The sequence below is a fragment of the Oncorhynchus nerka genome, linkage group LG18, assembly GCF_034236695.1.
Source record: "Oncorhynchus nerka isolate Pitt River linkage group LG18, Oner_Uvic_2.0, whole genome shotgun sequence".
Taxonomy (NCBI): Eukaryota; Metazoa; Chordata; class Actinopteri; order Salmoniformes; family Salmonidae; genus Oncorhynchus; species Oncorhynchus nerka.
In genome coordinates this window covers 2,539,071-2,559,679 of record NC_088413.1, presented here as the reverse complement: position 1 = coordinate 2,559,679, position 20,609 = coordinate 2,539,071, and the positions used below count along the sequence as shown (strand labels likewise).

The 20,609-nt window shown below is 46.6% G+C and overlaps 2 protein-coding genes across 2 annotated transcripts in view; one reads left to right on the top strand and one right to left on the bottom strand.

Moving 5' to 3' along the window:
* fbxo10 (F-box protein 10) overlaps window positions 1–382 on the top strand; it is a 19,764-nt gene extending 19,382 nt beyond the window's left edge. The window contains exon 13 of the mRNA XM_065003429.1: window positions 1–382. This exon is cut by the window's left edge and continues 164 nt beyond it. Within this exon, the coding sequence (XP_064859501.1) occupies window positions 1–26 (26 nt within the window). The 3' untranslated portion in view covers window positions 27–382.
* Window positions 383–2,967: 2,585 nt separating this feature from the next.
* The window catches only part of polr1e (RNA polymerase I subunit E), a 32,093-nt gene continuing 14,451 nt past the window's right edge, over window positions 2,968–20,609 (bottom strand). The window contains exons 7-12 of the mRNA XM_065003428.1: window positions 16,791–16,895; window positions 15,871–15,964; window positions 15,647–15,771; window positions 9,405–9,486; window positions 7,648–7,779; window positions 2,968–4,028 (exon numbers count right to left, since the gene is read on the bottom strand). Of these exons, the coding sequence (XP_064859500.1) occupies window positions 3,863–4,028; window positions 7,648–7,779; window positions 9,405–9,486; window positions 15,647–15,771; window positions 15,871–15,964; window positions 16,791–16,895 (704 nt within the window). The 3' untranslated portion in view covers window positions 2,968–3,862. The remainder of the gene's footprint in view (window positions 4,029–7,647; window positions 7,780–9,404; window positions 9,487–15,646; window positions 15,772–15,870; window positions 15,965–16,790; window positions 16,896–20,609) is intronic.

The following is a 20,609-nucleotide window of genomic DNA, read 5'->3' as shown; positions in this document are numbered from 1 at the left end:
GCAGCGTCTTCTGCACCATCCTCTGAGGCCCTAGCAACCAGCCCGCCTAGCAACCCCGCCCTGAAGATGGATTGGATGACCTCCTCACCAGGGGTCAAGAGTTCAACCTCTCCTGTCTCGAGACATTCTGTTTTCTTAGAACATTTCCTCTGACATGTTGATCTAGGAACACTTGAACTCAGCAGATGTTGTGGAATGGCTGGCTGGACACAGATGTTGCCTGTCCTGGGGGTTCTAGAACGTTGTCCTCCCCAGGGGGTTCTAGAACATTGTCCTCCCCAGGGGGTTCTAGAACATTGTCCGCCCCAGGGGGTTCTAGAACATTGTCCTCCCCAGGGGGTTCTAGCACATTGTCCTCCCCAGGGGGTTCTAGAACATTGTCCTCCCCAGGGGTTGTCATTGAGCTGTGAGATCACTTGTCCTGGTGTGGTATCCCCAGGGTTCTAGATCATGTGACGTTGTACCTCCCCAGGGGGTTCTAGAAGTGTCATTGAGCTGTGAGATCCCCACTACTGGAGGAGCTTGTGGTATCATGTGACTGGTGTGGTATCATGACAGTATCATGTGACTGGTGTGGTATCATGACAGTATCATGTGACTGGTGTGGTATCATGACAGTATCATGTGACTGGTGTGGTATCATGACAGTATCATGTGACAGGTGTGGTATCATGGACAGTATCATGTGACTGGTGTGGTATCATGTGACTGGTGTGGTATCATGTGACTGGTGTGGTATCATGACAGTATCATGTGACTGGTGTGGTATCATGACAGTATCATGTGACTGGTGTGGTATCATGACAGTGTCATGAGACTGGTGTGGTATCATGTGACTGGTGTGGTATCATGTGACTGGTGTGGTATCATGACAGTATCATGAGACTGGTGTGGTATCATGTGACTGGTGTGGTATCATGACAGTATCATGTGACTGGTGTTGTATCATGACAGTATCATGTGACTGGTGTGGTATCATGACAGTATCATGTGACTGGTGTGGTATCGTGACAGTATCATGTGACTGGTGTGGTATCATGACAGTATCATGTGACTGGTGTGGTATCATGACAGTATCATGTGACTGGTGTGGTATCATGACAGTATCATGTGACTGGTGTGGTATCATGACAGTATCATGTGACTGGTATGGTATCATGTGACTGCTGTGGTATCATGACAGTATCATGTGATTGGTGTGGTATCATGAGACTGGTGTGGTATCATGACAGTATCATGTGACTGGTGTGGTATCATGACAGTATCATGTGACTGGTGTGGTATCATGACATTATCATGTGACTGGTGTGGTATCATGACAGTATCATGTGACTGGTGTGGTACCATGACAGTATCATGTGACTGGTGTGGTATCATGACAGTATCATGTGACTGGTGTGGTACCATGACAGTATCATGTGACTGGTGTTGGTATCATGACAGTATCATGTGACTGGTGTGGTATCATGACAGTATCATGTGACTGGTGTGGTATCATGACAGTATCATGAGACTGGTGTGGTATCATGACAGTATCATGTGACTGGTGTGGTATCATGACAGTATCATGTGACTGGTGTGGTATCATGACAGTATCATGTGACTGGTGTGGTATCATGAGACTGGTGTGGTATCATGACAGTATCATGTGACTGGTGTGGTATCATGACAGTATCATGTGACTGGTGTATCAGTGTTTAGGGACTGGAGTTTTACCTGACTAGGAATAACTCCTGGCCTTAACAATGATGACAATATTCATGTTTCCTCACTGAAATGTCTACTAGTGTCTGTTTTTACAGTGCTTTCTAAATGTTTTCAAGAACCACACGAGTCACTTCCTCAGTTCTTCCAGACAGGTGATGTTCTGACAGAGCGGTATGAACTCACACACAACCTGAACTTAGTCTATTACATTAAAATGTTTTATTTGTTTACAGAATAGAGGAGGGTTTCTAGTATCATGTCTTTATCAACCTTCTTTCCTCTCTAGGAATATTTACCCTTACCTCTTCCTCCTTACCCCCGTCTTCCTCTCCTCCCCTCTCTAGGAATATTTACCCTCTCCTCTTCCTCTTTACCCCCGTCTTCCTCTCCTCCCCTCTCTAGGAATATTTACCATCTCCCCTTCACTCTTCCTCCTTATCCCCATCTTCCTCTCCTCCCTCTCCTCTTCCTCCTTATCCCCGTCTTCCTCACCTCCCCTCTAGGAATATTTACCCTTCACTCTTCCTCCTTATCCCCGTCTTCCTCACCTCCCCTCTAGGAATATTTACCCTTCACTCTTCCTCCTTATCCCCGTCTTCCTCACCTCCCCTCTAGGAATATTTACCCTTCACTCTTCCTCCTTATCCCCATCTTCCTCACCCCTCTCTAGGAATATTTATCCTCCTCTTCCTCCTTACCCCCATCTTCCTCACCTCCCCTCTCTAGGAATATTTACCCTCTCCCCTTCACTCTTCCTCCTTATCCCCATCTTTTACCTCTCCTCCCCAATCCTTACCCCAGTCTTCCTCAAGAACCTCTCTCTAGGAATATTTACCCTCTCCCCTTCACTCTTCCTCCTTATCCCCATCTTCCTCTCCTCCCTCTCCTCTTCCTCCTTATCCCCGTCTTCCTCACCTCCCCTCTAGGAATATTTACCCTTCACTCTTCCTCCTTATCCCCGTCTTCCTCTCCTCCCCTCTCTAGGAATATTTACCCTTCCCTCTTACCTCTTCCTCCTTACCCCCGTCTTCCTCTCCTCCCCTCTCTAGGAATATTTACCCTTCCCTCTTACCTCTTCCTCCTTACCCCCGTCTTCCTCTCCTCCCCTCTCTAGGAATATTTACCCTTCCTCCTTACCCCCGTCTTCCTCTCCTCCCCTCTCTAGGAATATTTACCCTCTCCTCTTCCTCCTTACCCCAGTCTTCCTCTCCTCCCCTCCCCTCTAGGAATATTTACCCTCTCCCCTCCCCTCCTTACCCCCATCTTCCTCACCTCCCCTCTCTAGGAATATTTACCATCTCCCCTTCACTCTTCCTCCTTATCCCCATCTTCCTCTCCTCCCTCTCCTCTTCCTCCTTATCCCCGTCTTCCTCACCTCCCCTCTAGGAATATTTACCCTTCACTCTTCCTCCTTATCCCCGTCTTCCTCACCTCCCCTCTAAGAATATTTACCCTTCACTCTTCCTCCTTATCCCCATCTTCCTCACCTCCCCTCTCTAGGAATATTTATCCTCCTCTTCCTCCTTACCCCCATCTTCCTCACCTCCCCTCTCTAGGAATATTTACCCTCTCCCCTTCACTCTTCCTCCTTATCCCCATCTTCCTCTCCTCCCCCTCCTTACCCCAGTCTTCCTCACCTCTCTCTAGGAATATTTACCCTCTCCCCTTCACTCTTCCTCCTTATCCCCATCTTCCTCTCCTCCCTCTCCTCTTCCTCCTTATCCCCATCTTCCTCTCCTCTAGGAATATTTACCCTCTCCTCTTCCTCCTTACCCCCGTCTTCCTCCCCTCCTCCTTACACTTCAATCACACCGACAGAGTCATTACATGTTGGTACACCCAGAAGTACATTCATCTCCTCCCTCTCCTCTTCCTCCTTACCCCCGTCTTCCTCCCCTCCTCCTTCCACTTCAATCACACCGACAGAGTCATTACATGTTGGTACATTCATCTCCAGTAAACAACGTTGCGTTTCAGGAGGCAGCCGCAGTGCATTCTGGGTAGAGCGTCACGTTGGATGTATCAGACTGTCTGCTGCAGACGGCTTGGCAGAAAAGGTGAACTTCGGTTGCAGACATAACCAGACGACGCTGCGTCAAATGGGACGCAGTCGGTGTGTTTTGGAAGCGTTTCCCCTCGTCTTCCTCGTCTTCCTCTAATGCATTTTTTTGCGTTTGCGTATCTCCGTGAACGTTTGGTATTTGACGAGGGGCAGCCGCAGAGTCGCCAGTCTGTTTTCGGCCATCGGACCGCCGTCGTCCCCCGTCACACAGCCGTGTCTGGACAGGGTCAGCCCCATCGACTTGGCCACCTCCACCATCCTACACACACACACACACACACACACACGGAGAAAATATCAGTAACGCTGTTGCTTTTGTGTTTTTATTAATTATTTCACCTTTATTTATTTATAGTAGCTACATTTGTATTTAACCAGGTAGGCTAGTTGAGAACACCTTTATTTAACCAGGTAGGCTAGTTGAGAACACCTTTATTTAACCAGGTAGGCTAGTTGAGAACACCTTTATTTAACCAGGTAGGCCAGTTGAGAACACCTTTATTTAACCAGGTAGGCTAGTTGAGAACACCTTTATTTAACCAGGTAGGCTAGTTGAGAACACCTTTATTTAACCAGGTAGGCTAGTTGAGAACACCTTTATTTAACCAGGTAGGCTAGTTGAGAACACCTTTATTTAACCAGGTAGGCTAGTTGAGAACACCTTTATTTAACCAGGTAGGCTAGTTGAGAACACCTTTATTTAACCAGGTAGGCTAGTTGAGAACACCTTTATTTAACCAGGTAGGCTAGTTGAGAACACCTTTATTTAACCAGGTAGGCTAGTTGAGAACACCTTTATTTAACCAGGTAGGCTAGTTGAGAACACCTTTATTTAACCAGGTAGGCCAGTTGAGAACACCTTTATTTAACCAGGTAGGCTAGTTGAGAACATCTTTATTTAACCAGGTAGGCTAGTTGAGAACACCTTTATTTAACCAGGTAGGCTAGTTGAGAACACCTTTATTTAACCAGGTAGGCTAGTTGAGAACACCTTTATTTAACCAGGTAGGCTAGTTGAGAACACCTTTATTTAACCAGGTAGGCTAGTTGAGAACACCTTTATTTAACCAGGTAGGCTAGTTGAGAACACCTTTATTTAACCAGGTAGGCTAGTTGAGAACACCTTTATTTAACCAGGTAGGCTAGTTGAGAACACCTTTATTTAACCAGGTAGGCTAGTTGAGAACACCTTTATTTAACCAGGTAGGCTAGTTGAGAACACCTTTATTTAACCAGGCAGGCCAGTTGAGAACACCTTTATTTAACCAGGTAGGCCAGTTGAGAACACCTTTATTTAACCAGGTAGGCCAGTTGAGAACACCTTTATTTAACCAGGTAGGCTAGTTGAGAACACCTTTATTTAACCAGGTAGGCTAGTTGAGAACACCTTTATTTAACCAGGTAGGCTAGTTGAGAACACCTTTATTTAACCATAAGCTAGTTGAGAACACCTTTATTTAACCAGGTAGGCTAGTTGAGAACACCTTTATTTAACCAGGTAGGCTAGTTGAGAACACCTTTATTTAACCAGGTAGGCCAGTTGAGAACACCTTTATTTAACCAGGTAGGCTAGTTGAGAACACCTTTATTTAACCAGGTAGGCTAGTTGAGAACACCTTTATTTAACCAGGTAGGCTAGTTGAGAACACCTTTATTTAACCAGGTAGGCTAGTTGAGAACACCTTTATTTAACCAGGTAGGCTAGTTGAGAACACCTTTATTTAACCAGGTAGGCTAGTTGAGAAAAAGTTCTCATGTACAACTGCGACCTGGCCAAGATAAAGCATTGCAGTTCGACACAAACAACAACAGAGTTACACATGGAGTAAAACAAAACATACAGTCAATAACACAATAGAACAAAAGAAAACTAAGTCTATATACAGTGAGTGTAAATGAGGTAAGATAAGGGAGTTAAGGAAATAAATAGGCCATGGTGGCGAAGAATTTGTTCTTAACTGACTTGCCTAGTAAAATAAAATAAATGCAGAAGATGAATGTGCAAGTAGAGGTACTGTGGTGCAAAAGGAGCAAAATAAGTAAATAAATATTGTATGGGGATGAGGTAGTTAGATATATGGGCTATTTATAGATGGGCTGTGTACAGGTGCAGTGATCTGTGAGCTGCTCTGACAGCTAGTGAGGGAGATATGAGTCTCCAGCTTCAGAGATTTTTGCAGTTCGTTCCAGTCATTGGCAGCAGAGAACTGGAAGGAAAGACGACCAAAGGAGGAGTTGGATTTGAGGGTGACCAGTGAGATATACCTGCTGGAGCGTGTGCTTCAGGTGGGTGATGCTATGGTGACCAGTGAGCTGAGATAAGGCGGGGCTTTACCTAGCAGAGACTTGTAGATAACCTGTAGCCAGTGGGTTTGGCGACGAGTATGAAGCGAGGGCCAACCAACGAGAGCGTAACAGGTCGCAATGGTGGGTGGTATATGGGGCTTTGGTGATAAAAACGGATGGCACTGTGATAGACTGCATCCAATTTGTTGAGTAGGGTATTGGAGGCTATTTTATAAATGACGTCACAGAAGTCGAGGATTGGTAGGATGGTCAGTTTTACGAGGGTATGTTTGGCAGCATGAGTGAAGGAGGCTTTGTTGCGATACAGGAAGCCAATTCTAGATTTAATTTTGGATTGGAGATGCTTAATGTGAGTCTGGAAGGAGAGTTTACAGTCTAACCAGACACCCAGGTATTCAAAATGGCCGGTAATCTGTTTGTTAACTTGGCATTCGAAGACCTTAGAGATGCAGGGTAGGATAGATATAGGTCTGTAGCAGTTTGGGTCGAGAGTGTCCCCCCCTTTTGAAGAGGGGGATGACCGCGGCAGCTTTCCAATCTTTGGGAATCTCAGATGATACGAAAGAGGTTGAACAGGCTAGTAATAGGGGTTGCAACAATTTCGGCACCTAATTTTTTAAAAAGAGGTGTGTCTCTCTCCTGTTCTATGACCCCCCTCCCAGGTCTCTCACCGTTTCTCTGTGACCCCCAGGTCTCTGTGACCCCCCAGGTCTCTCTCCTGGTCTCTGTGACCCCCCCAGGTCTCTGTGACCCCCCCAGGTCTCTGTGACCCCCCCAGGTCTCTCTCCTGTTCTCTGTGACCCCCCAGGTCTCTCACCGTTTCTCTGCCCAGGTCTCTGTGACCCCCCCCAGGTCTCTGTGACCCCCAGGTCTCTCACCGTTTCTCTGTGACCCCCAGGTCTCTGTGACCCCCAGGTCTCTCTCCTGTTCTCTGTGACCCCCAGGTCTCTGTGACCCCCAGGTCTCTCACCGTTTCTCTGTGACCCCCAGGTCTCTCACCGTTTCTCTGTGACCCCCAGGTCTCTGTGACCCCCAGGTCTCTGTGACCCCAGGTCTCTCTCCTGTTCTCTGTGACCCCCAGGTCTCTGTGACCCCCAGGTCTCTCACCGTTCTCTGTGACCCCCAGGTCTCTGTGACCCCCAGGTCTCTGTGACCCCCAGGTCTCTCACCGTTTCTCTGTGACCCCCAGGTCTCTGTGACCCCCAGGTCTCTCTCCTGTTCTCTGTGACCCCCAGGTCTCTGTGACCCCCAGGTCTCTCACCGTTTCTCTGTGACCCCCAGGTCTCTCACCGTTTCTCTGTGACCCCCAGGTCTCTGTGACCCCCAGGTCTCTGTGACCCCAGGTCTCTCTCCTGTTCTCTGTGACACCACCCAGGTCTCTCACCGTTTCTCTGTGACCCCCAGGTCTGTGACCCCCAGGTCTCTCACCGTTTCTCTGTGACCCCCAGGTCTCTGTGACCCCCCAGGTCTCTCACCGTTTCTCTGTGACCCCCAGGTCTCTCACAGTTTCTCTGTGACCCCCAGGTCTCTGTGACCCCCAGGTCTCTGTGACCCCCCCCCAGGTCTCTCACCGTTTCTCTGTGACCCCCAGGTCTCTGTGTAACAGTGTGAGGTCAGCGGTCATGTCTCCCATGTGGAGCAGCAGGGCCAGGCAGTACGCTGCCACCTTCACACGCATCGACGTAGACACCACGTTCCGCACCCTAGAGACACACACACACACACACACACACACACACATTAATACCAATGAAACTACTGAATTTAAGTAAATCAGGTTTTTTTTTTTTACCTCAGAGGAAGGAAAGGAGAGCTCTATTCCCCATCTAGTGCACTATGGAGGGCTCTATTCCCTATCTAGTGCACTATGGAGAGCTCTATTCCCCATCTAGTGCACTATGGAGAGCTCTATTCCCCATCTAGTGCACTATGGAGAGCTCTATTCCCTATCTAGTGCACTATGGAGAGCTCTATTCCCCATCTAGTGCACTATGGAGAGCTCTATTCCCCATCTAGTGCACTATGGAGAGCTCTATTCCCCATCTAGTGCACTATGGAGAGCTCTATTCCCCATCTAGTGCACTATGGAGAGCTCTATTCCCCATCTAGTGCACTATGGAGAGCTCTATTCCCCATCTAGTGCACTATGGAGAGCTCTATTCCCCATCTAGTGCACTATGGAGAGCTCTATTCCCCATCTAGTGCACTATGGAGAGCTCTATTCCCTATCTAGTGCACTATGGAGAGCTCTATTCCCCATCTAGTGCACTATGGAGAGCTCTATTCCCCATCTAGTGCACTATGGAGAGCTCTATTCCCATCTAGTGCACTATGGAGAGCTCTATTCCCCATCTAGTGCACTATGGAGAGCTCTATTCCCCATCTAGTGCACTATGGAGAGCTCTATTCCCCATCTAGTGCACTATGGAGAGCTCTATTCCCCATCTAGTGCACTATGGAGAGCTCTATTCCCTATCTAGTGCACTATGGAGAGCTCTATTCCCTATCTAGTGCACTATGGAGAGCTCTATTCCCTATCTAGTGCACTATGTAGGGCTCTATTCCCTATCTAGTGCACTATGTAGGGCTCTATTCCCTATCTAGTGCACTATGGAGAGCTCTATTCCCTATCTAGTGCACTATGGAGAGCTCTATTCCCCATCTAGTGCACTATGGAGAGCTCTATTCCCTATCTAGTGCACTATGTAGGGCTCTATTCCCTATCTAGTGCACTATGTAGGGTGCTATATGAAAAGCAGACAATCTAAGGGCCCGGGTCTAGTGCACTATGTAGGGCTCTATTCCCTATCTAGTGCACTATGTAGGGCTCTATTCCCTATCTAGTGCACTATGTAGGGTGCTATATGAAATGCAGACGATCTATGGGTCTAGTGCACTATGTAGGGCTCTATTCCCTATCTAGTGCACTATGTAGGGTGCTATTTGAAATGCAGACAATCTAAGGGTCTAGTGCACTATGTAGGGCTCTATTCCCTATCTAGTGCACTATGTAGGGTGCTATTTGAAATGCAGACAATCTAAGGGTCTAGTGCACTATGTAGGGCTCTATTCCCTATCTAGTGCACTATGTAGGGCTCTATTCCCTATCTAGTGCACTATGTAGGGTGCTATATGAAAAGCAGACGATCTAAGGGTCTAGTGCACTATGTAGGGCTCTATTCCCTATCTAGTGCACTATGTAGGGTGCTATTTGAAATGCAGACAATCTAAGGGTCTAGTGCACTAACACAACCCTAATGATGTAGGGCTCTATTCCCTATCTAGTGCACTATGTAGGGTGCGAGGGTGCCAGCGAGTGGACAGCTACCTGCCGTGATTGAAGGTCTCCACGGTGAAGGTCCTCTTCAGCTTGATGTGGATGATACGAGGACAGCCCTCCTCCTGCCCGACTAGAAAACAACATTAACCCTTAATGATACGAGGACAGCCCTCCTCCTGCCCGACTAGAAAACAACATTAACCCTTAATGATACCAGGACAGCCCTCCTCCTGCCCGACTAGAAAACAACATTAACACAACCCTTAATGATACGAGGACAGCCCTCCTCCTCCTGACTAGAAAACAACATTAACACAACCCTTAATGATACGAGGACAGCCCTCCTCCTGACTAGAAAACAACATTAACACAACCCTTAATGATACCAGGACAGCCCTCCTCCTGACTAGAAAACAACATTAACACAACCCTTAATGATACGAGGACAGCCCTCCTCCAACCCTGACTACTAGAAAACAACATTAACACAACCCTTAATGATACCAGGACAGCCCTCCTCCTGACTAGAAAACAACATTAACACAACCCTTAATGATACGAGGACAGCCCTCCTCCTGACTAGAAAACAACATTAACACAACCCTTAATGATACCAGGACAGCCCTCCTCCTGACTAGAAAACAACATTAACACAACCCTTAATGATACCAGACAGCCCTCCTCCTGACTAGAAAACAACATTAACACAACCCTTAATGATACGAGGACAGCCCTCCTCCTGACTAGAAAACAACATTAACACAACCCTTAATGATACGAGGACAGCCCTCCTCCTGACTAGAAAACAACATTAACACAACCCTTAATGATACGAGGACAGCCCTCCTCCTGACTAGAAAACAACATTAACACAACCCTTAATGATACAGCCCTCCTCCTGAGGACAGCCCTCCTCCTGCCCGACTAGAAAACAACATTAACACAACCCTTAATGATACGAGGACAGCCCTCCTCCTGACTAGAAAACAACATTAACACAACCCTTAATGATACGAGGACAGCCCTCCTCCCGACTAGAAAACAACATTAACACAACCCTTAATGATACGAGGACAGCCCTCCTCCTGACTAGAAAACAACATTAACACAACCCTTAATGATACCAGGACAGCCCTCCTCCTCCTGACTAGAAAACAACATTAACACAACCCTTAATGATACGAGGACAGCCCTCCTCCTGACTAGAAAACAACATTAACACAACCCTTAATGATACGAGGACAGCCCTCCTCCTGACTAGAAAACAACATTAACACAACCCTTAATGATACCAGGACAGCCCTCCTCCTCCTGACTAGAAAACAACATTAACACAACCCTTAATGATACGAGGACAGCCCTCCTCCTGACTAGAAAACAACATTAACACAACCCTTAATGATACGAGGACAGCCCTCCTCCTGACTAGAAAACAACATTAACACAACCCTTAATGATACCAGGACAGCCCTCCTCCTGACTAGAACACAACCCTTAATGATACGAGGACAGCCCTCCTCCTGACTAGAAAACAACATTAACACAACCCTTAATGATACCAGGACAGCCCTCCTCCTGACTAGAAAACAACATTAACACAACCCTTAATGATACCAGGACAGCCCTCCTCCTGACTAGAAAACAACATTAACACAACCCTTAATGATACGAGGACAGCCCTCCTCCTGACTAGAAAACAACATTAACACAACCCTTAATGATACCAGGACAGCCCTCCTCCTGACTAGAAAACAACATTAACACAACCCTTAATGATACGAGGACAGCCCTCCTCCTGACTAGAAAACAACATTAACACAACCCTTAATGATACGAGGACAGCCCTCCTCCTGACTAGAAAACAACATTAACACAACCCTTAATGATACGAGGACAGCCCTCCTCCTGACTAGAAAACAACATTAACACAACCCTTAATGATACGAGGACAGCCCTCCTCCTGACTAGAAAACAACATTAACAACCCTTAATGATACAGGACAGCCCTCCTCCTGACTAGAAAACAACATTAACACAACCCTTAATGATACGAGGACAGCCCTCCTCCTGACTAGAAAACAACATTAACACAACCCTTAATGATACGAGGACAGCCCTCCTCCTGACTAGAAAACAACATTAACACAACCCTTAATGATACGAGGACAGCCCTCCTCCTGACTAGAAAACAACATTAACACAACCCTTAATGATACGAGGACAGCCCTCCTCCTGACTAGAAAACAACATTAACACAACCCTTAATGATACGAGGACAGCCCTCCTCCTGACTAGAAAACAACATTAACACAACCCTTAATGATACGAGGACAGCCCTCCTCCTGACTAGAAAACAACATTAACACAACCCTTAATGATACCAGGACAGCCCTCCTCCTGACTAGAAAACAACATTAACACAACCCTTAATGATACCAGGACAGCCCTCCTCCTGACTAGAAAACAACATTAACACAACCCTTAATGATACCAGGACAGCCCTCCTCCTGACTAGAAAACAACATTAACACAACCCTTAATGATACCAGGACAGCCCTCCTCCTGACTAGAAAACAACATTAACACAACCCTTAATGATACCAGGACAGAAAACAACATTAACACAACCCTTAATGATACCAGGACAGCCCTCCTCCTGACTAGAAAACAACATTAACACAACCCTTAATGATACGAGGACAGCCCTCCTCCTGACTAGAAAACAACATTAACACAACCCTTAATGATACGAGGACAGCCCTCCTCCTGACTAGAAAACAACATTAACACAACCCTTAATGATACGAGGACAGCCCTCCTCCTGACTAGAAAACAACATTAACACAACCCTTAATGATACCAGGACAGCCCTCCTCCTGACTAGAAAACAACATCAACACAACCCTTAATGATACCAGGACAGCCCTCCTCCTGACTAGAAAACAACATTAACACAACCCTTAATGATACGAGGACAGCCCTCCTCCTGACTAGAAAACAACATTAACACAACCCTTAATGATACGAGGACAGCCCTCCTCCTGACTAGAAAACAACATTCCTGAACAACAACCAACTTAATGATACGAGGACAGCCCTCCTCCTGACTAGAAAACAACATTAACACAACCCTTAATGATACCAGGACAGCCCTCCTCCTGACTAGAAAACAACATTAACACAACCCTTAATGATACGAGGACAGCCCTCCTCCTGACTAGAAAACAACATTAACACAACCCTTAATGATACGAGGACAGCCCTCCTCCTGACTAGAAAACAACATTAACACAACCCTTAATGATACCAGGACAGCCCTCCTCCTGACTAGAAAACAACATTAACACAACCCTTAATGATACGAGGACAGCCCTCCTCCTGACTAGAAAACAACAACCAACCCTTAATGATACGACAGCCCTCCTCCTGACTAGAAAACAACATTAACACAACCCTTAATGATACGAGGACAGCCCTCCTCCTGACTAGAACTACAACCCCCTTAAAACAACAGCCCTCCTCCTGACAACATTAACACAACCCTTAATGATACGAGGACAGCCCTCCTCCTGACTAGAAAACAACATTAACACAACCCTTAATGATACGAGGACAGCCCTCCTCCTGACTAGAAAACAACATTAACACAACCCTTAATGATACGAGGACAGCCCTCCTCCTGACTAGAAAACAACATTAACACAACCCTTAATGATACGAGGACAGCCCTCCTCCTGACTAGAAAACAACATTAACACAACCCTTAATGATACGAGGACAGCCCTCCTCCTGACTAGAAAACAACATTAACACAACCCTTAATGATACCAGGACAGCCCTCCTCCTGACTAGAAAACAACATTAACACAACCCTTAATGATACGAGGACAGCCCTCCTCCTGACTAGAAAACAACATTAACACAACCCTTAATGATACGAGGACAGCCCTCCTCCTGACTAGAAAACAACATTAACACAACCCTTAATGATACGAGGACAGCCCTCCTCCTGACTAGAAAACAACATTAACACAACCCTTAATGATACGAGGACAGCCCTCCTCCTGACTAGAAAACAACATTAACACAACCCTTAATGATACGAGGACAGCCCTCCTCCTGACTAGAAAACAACATTAACACAACCCTTAATGATACGAGGACAGCCCTCCTCCTGACTAGAAAACAACATTAACACAGCCAGCCCTCCTCCTGACTAGAAAACAACATTAACACAACCCTTAATGATACCAGGACAGCCCTCCTCCTGACTAGAAAACAACATTAACACAACCCTTAATGATACGAGGACAGCCCTCCTCCTGACTAGAAAACAACATTAACACAACCCTTAATGATACCAGGACAGCCCTCCTCCTGACTAGAAAACAACATTAACACAACCCTTAATGATACGAGGACAGCCCTCCTCCTCCTGACTAGAAAACAACATTAACACAACCCTTAATGATACGAGGACAGCCCTCCTCCTGACTAGAAAACAACATTAACACAACCCTTAATGATACCAGGACAGCCCTCCTCCTGACTAGAAAACAACATTAACACAACCCTTAATGATACCAGGACAGCCCTCCTCCTGACTAGAAAACAACATTAACACAACCCTTAATGATACCAGGACAGCCCTCCTCCTGACTAGAAAACAACATTAACACAACCCTTAATGATACGAGGACAGCCCTCCTCCTGACTAGAAAACAACATTAACACAACCCTTAATGATACCAGGACAGCCCTCCTCCTGACTAGAAAACAACATTAACACAACCCTTAATGATACGAGGACAGCCCTCCTCCTGACTAGAAAACAACATTAACACAACCCTTAATGATACGAGGACAGCCCTCCTCCTGACTAGAAAACAACATTAACACAACCCTTAATGATACGAGGACAGCCCTCCTCCTGACTAGAAAACAACATTAACACAACCCTTAATGATACCAGGACAGCCCTCCTCCTGACTAGAAAACAACATTAACACAACCCTTAATGATACGAGGACAGCCCTCCTCCTGACTAGAAAACAACATTAACACAACCCTTAATGATACGAGGACAGCCCTCCTCCTCCTGACTCCATTAACACTAGAAACAACATTAACACAACCCTTAATGATACGAGGACAGCCCTCCTCCTGACTAGAAAACAACATTAACACAACCCTTAATGATACGAGGACAGCCCTCCTCCTGACTAGAAAACAACATTAACACAACCCTTAATGATACGAGGACAGCCCTCCTCCTGACTAGAAAACAACATTAACACAACCCTTAATGATACGAGGACAGCCCTCCTCCTGACTAGAAAACAACATTAACACAACCCTTAATGATACGAGGACAGCCCTCCTCCTGACTAGAAAACAACATTAACACAACCCTTAATGATACCAGGACAGCCCTCCTCCTGACTAGAAAACAACATTAACACAACCCTTAATGATACAGGACAGCCCTCCTCCTGACTAGAAAACAACATTAACACAACCCTTAATGATACGAGGACAGCCCTCCTCCTGACTAGAAAACAACATTAACACAACCCTTAATGATACCAGGACAGCCCTCCTCCTCCTGACTAGAAAACAACATTAACACAACCCTTAATGATACGAGGACAGCCCTCCTCCTGACTAGAAAACAACATTAACACAACCCTTAATGATACGAGGACAGCCCTCCTCCTGACTAGAAAACAACATTAACACAACCCTTAATGATACGAGGACAGCCCTCCTCCTGACTAGAAAACAACATTAACACAACCCTTAATGATACGAGGACAGCCCTCCTCCTGACTAGAAAACAACATTAACACAACCCTTAATGATACGAGGACAGCCCTCCTCCTGACTAGAAAACAACATTAACACAACCCTTAATGATACCAGGACAGCCCTCCTCCTGACTAGAAAACAACATTAACACAACCCTTAATGATACCAGGACAGCCCTCCTCCTGACTAGAAAACAACATTAACACAACCCTTAATGATACGAGGACAGCCCTCCTCCTGACTAGAAAACAACATTAACACAACCCTTAATGATACCAGGACAGCCCTCCTCCTGACTAGAAAACAACATTAACACAACCCTTAATGATACCAGGACAGCCCTCCTCCTGACTAGAAAACAACATTAACACAACCCTTAATGATACCAGGACAGCCCTCCTCCTGACTAGAAAACAACATTAACACACACACACACACACACACACACACACACACACACACACACACGGCATGGCACTCACGAGTCATGTTTTTCTGCCGTGCCAGTTTGAGCAGCAGGAGGAGGTAGAAGGCACAGCGAGCATGTCTCTCTCTGGCCACGCCCTCTCTGGGCAGGCTCTCCAACTGACTCACCACGCTCTGACACCTGGAACAACAACGTCAATACAACGTCAACAACAACAACGTCAACAACATCACAACAACAACAACAACGTCAACACCAGTATGAGTGTTGTAGGCCGACCCTTCATCTTTTAAGTTCTGTAGTTCCTCTGGGGTCAGGGCGGCCATCTTGGAGCCAGCAGCATCCAGGACATCGTACTCCACCGGAGACAGGACTGGGACTCAGGTAAGGACACACACACATTAACCTGGTCACACACACACATTAACCTGGTCACACACACACACACACATTAACCTGGTCACACACATTAACCTGGTCACACACACACACATTAACCTGGTCACACACACACACACACACACTAACCTGGTCACACACACACACACTAACCTGGTCACACACACACACACACACACACATTAACCTGGTCACACACACACATTAACCTGGTCACACACACACACACACATTAACCTGGTCACACACATTAACCTGGTCACACACACACACATTAACCTGGTCACACACACACACACTAACCTGGTCACACACACACACACTAACCTGGTCACACACACACATTAACCTGGTCACACACACACATTAACCTGGTCACACACACACATTAACCTGGTCACACACACACATTAACCTGGTCACACACACACACTAACCTGGTCACACACACACACATTAACCTGGTCACACACACACATTGACCTGGTCACACACACACATTGACCTGGTCACACACACACATTAACCTGGTCACACACACACATTAACCTGGTCACACACACACATTAACCTGGTCACACACACATTAACCTGGTCACACACACACACATTAACCTGGCCACACACACACACGTCACACACACATTAACCTGGCCACACACACACACATTAACCTGGCCACACACACACACATTAACCTGGCCACACACACACACATTAACCTGGCCACACACACACATTAACCTGGCCACACACACACATTAACCTGGCCACACACACACAGTCCAGGTGAAGGATACTGTCGTCAAACAGGTAGACGTGTTGAGGTGTGTCGGCGTCGGGGTAGCAGGGAGGAAGGTAATGAGACACTTCAGACTGGGACTGAACCACCTCCTGCTGAAGGACTGGAGGAACATTCACTGTGTTACAGGTGTGTGTGTAGGTAGGTGTACAGGTGTGTGTGTTACTGTACAGGTGTGTGTGTTACTGTACAGGTGTGTGTGTTACTGTACAGGTGTGTGTGTTACTGTACAGGTGTCATTAAGGGGTATTGTGTGTCGATTTGAGGATAAAAAAGGCTGTACTGAACAAAATGTTTGAAAAAGAGGTTTGAATACTTCCCAAATGTACTGTAGGTAGGTATACAGGTGTGTGTGTAGGTAGGTATACAGGTAGGTATACAGGTGGGTGTGTGTGTGTTTGTATACAGGTGTGTGTGTGTGAGGTAGGTATACAGGTGTGTGTGTGTAGGTAGGTATACAGGGTGTGTGTGTGTAGGTAGGTATACAGGTGTGTGTGTGTGGTATACAGGTGTGTGTGGAGGTAGGTATACAGGCGTGTGTGTGTAGGTATACAGGTGTGTGTGTAGGTAGGTATACAGGTGTGTGTGTAGGTAGGTATACAGGTGTGTGTGTAGGTAGGTATACAGGCGTGTGTGTAGGTAGGTATACAGGCGTGTGTGTAGGTAGGTATACAGGCGTGTGTGGTAGGTAGGTATACAGGTACTGGGTAGGTATACAGTGTGTGTGTAGGTAGGTATACAGGTGTGTGTGTAGGTAGGTATACAGGTGTGTGTGTGTAGGTAGGTATACAGGTGTGTGTAAGTAGGTAGGTATACAGGTGTGTGTAAGTAGGTAGGTATACAGGTGTGTGTGTGTAGGTAGGTATACAGGTGTGTGTGTAGGTAGGTATACAGGTGTGTGTGTAGGTAGGTATACAGGTGTGTGTGTAGGTAGGTATACAGGTGTGTGTGTAGGTAGGTATACAGGTGTGTGTGTAGGTAGGTATACAGGTGTGTGTGTGTAGGTAGGTATACAGGTGTGTGTGTAGGTAGGTATACAGGTGTGTGTGTAGGTAGGTATACAGGCGTGTGTGTAGGTAGGTATACAGGCGTGTGTGTAGGTAGGTATACAGGCGTGTGTGTAGGTAGGTATACAGGCGTGTGTGTAGGTAGGTATACAGGTGTGTGTGTGTGTGGTAGGTATACAGGTGGTGTGTGTGTGTGGTAGGTATACAGGTGTGTGTGTAGGTAGGTATACAGGTGTGTGTAGGTAGGTATACAGGTGTGTGTGTGTAGGTAGGTATACAGGTGTGTGTGTAGGTAGGTATACAGGTGTGTGTGTGTAGGTAGGTATACAGGTGTGTGTGTGTAGGTAGGTATACAGGTGTGTGTGTGTACTGTGTGTGTGTGTAGGTAGGTATACAGGTGTGTGTGTGTAGGTAGGTATACAGGTGTGTGTGTGTAGGTAGGTATACAGGTGTGTGTGTGTAGGTAGGTATACAGGTGTGTGTGGAGGTAGGTATACAGGTGTGTGTGTAGGTAGGTATACAGGTGTGTGTGTAGGTAGGTATACAGGTGTGTGTGGAGGTAGGTATACAGGTGTGTGTGGAGGTAGGTATACAGGTGTGTGTGTGTGTGTGTGTGTGTGTATACAGGTGTGTGTGGAGGTAGGTATACAGGCGTGTGTGGAGGTAGGTATACAGGCGTGTGTGTAGGTAGGTATACAGGCGTGTGTGTAGGTAGGTATACAGGTGTGTGTGTAGGTAGGTATACAGGTGTGTGTGTAGGTAGGTATACAGGTGTGTGTGTAGGTAGGTATACAGGTGTGTGTGTGTAGGTAGGTATACAGGTGTGTGTGTAGGTAGGTATACAGGTGTGTGTGGAGGTAGGTATACAGGTAGGTATACAGGTGGGTGTGTGTGTGTGTTTTTGTATACAGGTGTGTGTGTGTAGGTAGGGATACAGGTGTGTGTGTGTAGGTAGGTATACAGGTGTGTGTGTGTGTGTGTGTGTGTGTGTGTGTGTGTGTGTGTGTGTGTGTGGAGGTAGGTATACAGGCGTGTGTGTAGGTAGGTATACAGGTGTGTGTGTAGGTAGGTATACAGGTGTGTGTGTAGGTAGGTATACAGGCGTGTGTGTAGGTAGGTATACAGGCGTGTGTGTAGGTAGGTATACAGGCGTGTGTGGAGGTATACTGGTGTGTGTGTAGGTATTCAGGTGTGTGTGTAGGTAGGTATACAGGTGTGTGTGTGTAGGTAGGTATACAGGTGTGTGTGTGTAGGTAGGTATACAGGTGTGTGTGTAGGTAGGTATACAGGTGTGTGTGTAGGTAGGTATACAGGTGTGTGTGTAGGTAGGTATACAGGTGTGTGTGTAGGTAGGTATACAGGTGTGTGTGTAGGTAGGTATACAGGTGTGTGTGTAGGTGTGTGTGTAGGTAGGTATACAGGCGTGTGTGTAGGTAGGTATACAGGCGTGTGTGTAGGTAGGTATACAGGTGTGTGGAGGTATATACAGGTGTGTGTGTAGGTATACAGGTGTGTGTGTAGGTAGGTATACAGGTGTGTGTGTGTAGGTAGGTATACAGGTGTGTGTGTGTAGGTAGGTATACAGGTGTGTGTGTAGGTAGGTATACAGGTGTGTGTGTAGGTAGGTATACAGGTGTGTGTGTAGGTAGGTATACAGGTGTGTGTGTAGGTACAGGTGTGTGTGTAGGTAGGTATACAGGTGTGTGTGTAGGTAGGTATACAGGTGTGTGTGTAGGTAGGTATACAGGTGTGTGTGTAGGTAGGTATACAGGCGTGTGTGTAGGTAGGTATACAGGCGTGTGTGTAGGTAGGTATACAGGCGTGTGTGTAGGTAGGTATACAGGCGTGTGTGTAGGTAGGTATACAGGCGTGTGTGTAGGTAGGTATACAGGCGTGTGTGGAGGTAGGTATACAGGCGTGTGTGTAGGTAGGTATACAGGCGTGTGTGTAGGTAGGTATACAGGCGTGTGTGTAGGTAGGTATACAGGTGTGTGTGTAGGTAGGTATACAGGTGTGTGTGTGTAGGTAGGTATACAGGTGTGTGTGTGTAGGTAGGTATACAGGTGTGTGTGTAGGTAGGTATACAGGTGTGTGTGTGTAGGTAGGTATACAGGTGTGTGTGTGTAGGTAGGTATACAGGTGTGTGTGTGTAGGTAGGTATACAGGTGTGTGTGTGTAGGTAGGTATACAGGTGTGTGTGTGTAGGTAGGTATACAGGTGTGTGTGTGTAGGTAGGTATACAGGTGTGTGTGTGTAGGTAGGTATACAGGTGTGTGTGTGTAGGTAGGTATACAGGTGTGTGTGTAGGTAGGTATACAGGTGTGTGTGTAGGTAGGTATACAGGTGTGTGTGGAGGTAGGTATACAGGTGTGTGTGTGTAGGTAGGTATACAGGTGTGTGTGTGTGTGTGTGTGTGTGTGTGTGTGTGTGTGTGGAGGTAGGTATACAGGCGTGTGTGTAGGTAGGTATACAGGCGTGTGTGTAGGTAGGTATACAGGCGTGTGTGTAGGTAGGTATACAGGTGTGTGTGTAGGTAGGTATACAGGTGTGTGTGTAGGTAGGTATACAGGTGTGTGTGTAGGTAGGTATACAGGTGTGTGTGTGTAGGTAGGTATACAGGTGTGTGTGTGTATACAGGTGTGTGTGGAGGTAGGTATACAGGCGTGTGTGTAGGTAGGTATACAGGCGTGTGTGTAGGTAGGTATACAGGTGTGTGTGTGTGTGTGTGTGTGTATACAGGTGTGTGTGGAGGTAGGTATACAGGCGTGTGTGGAGGTAGGTATACAGGCGTGTGTGTAGGTAGGTATACA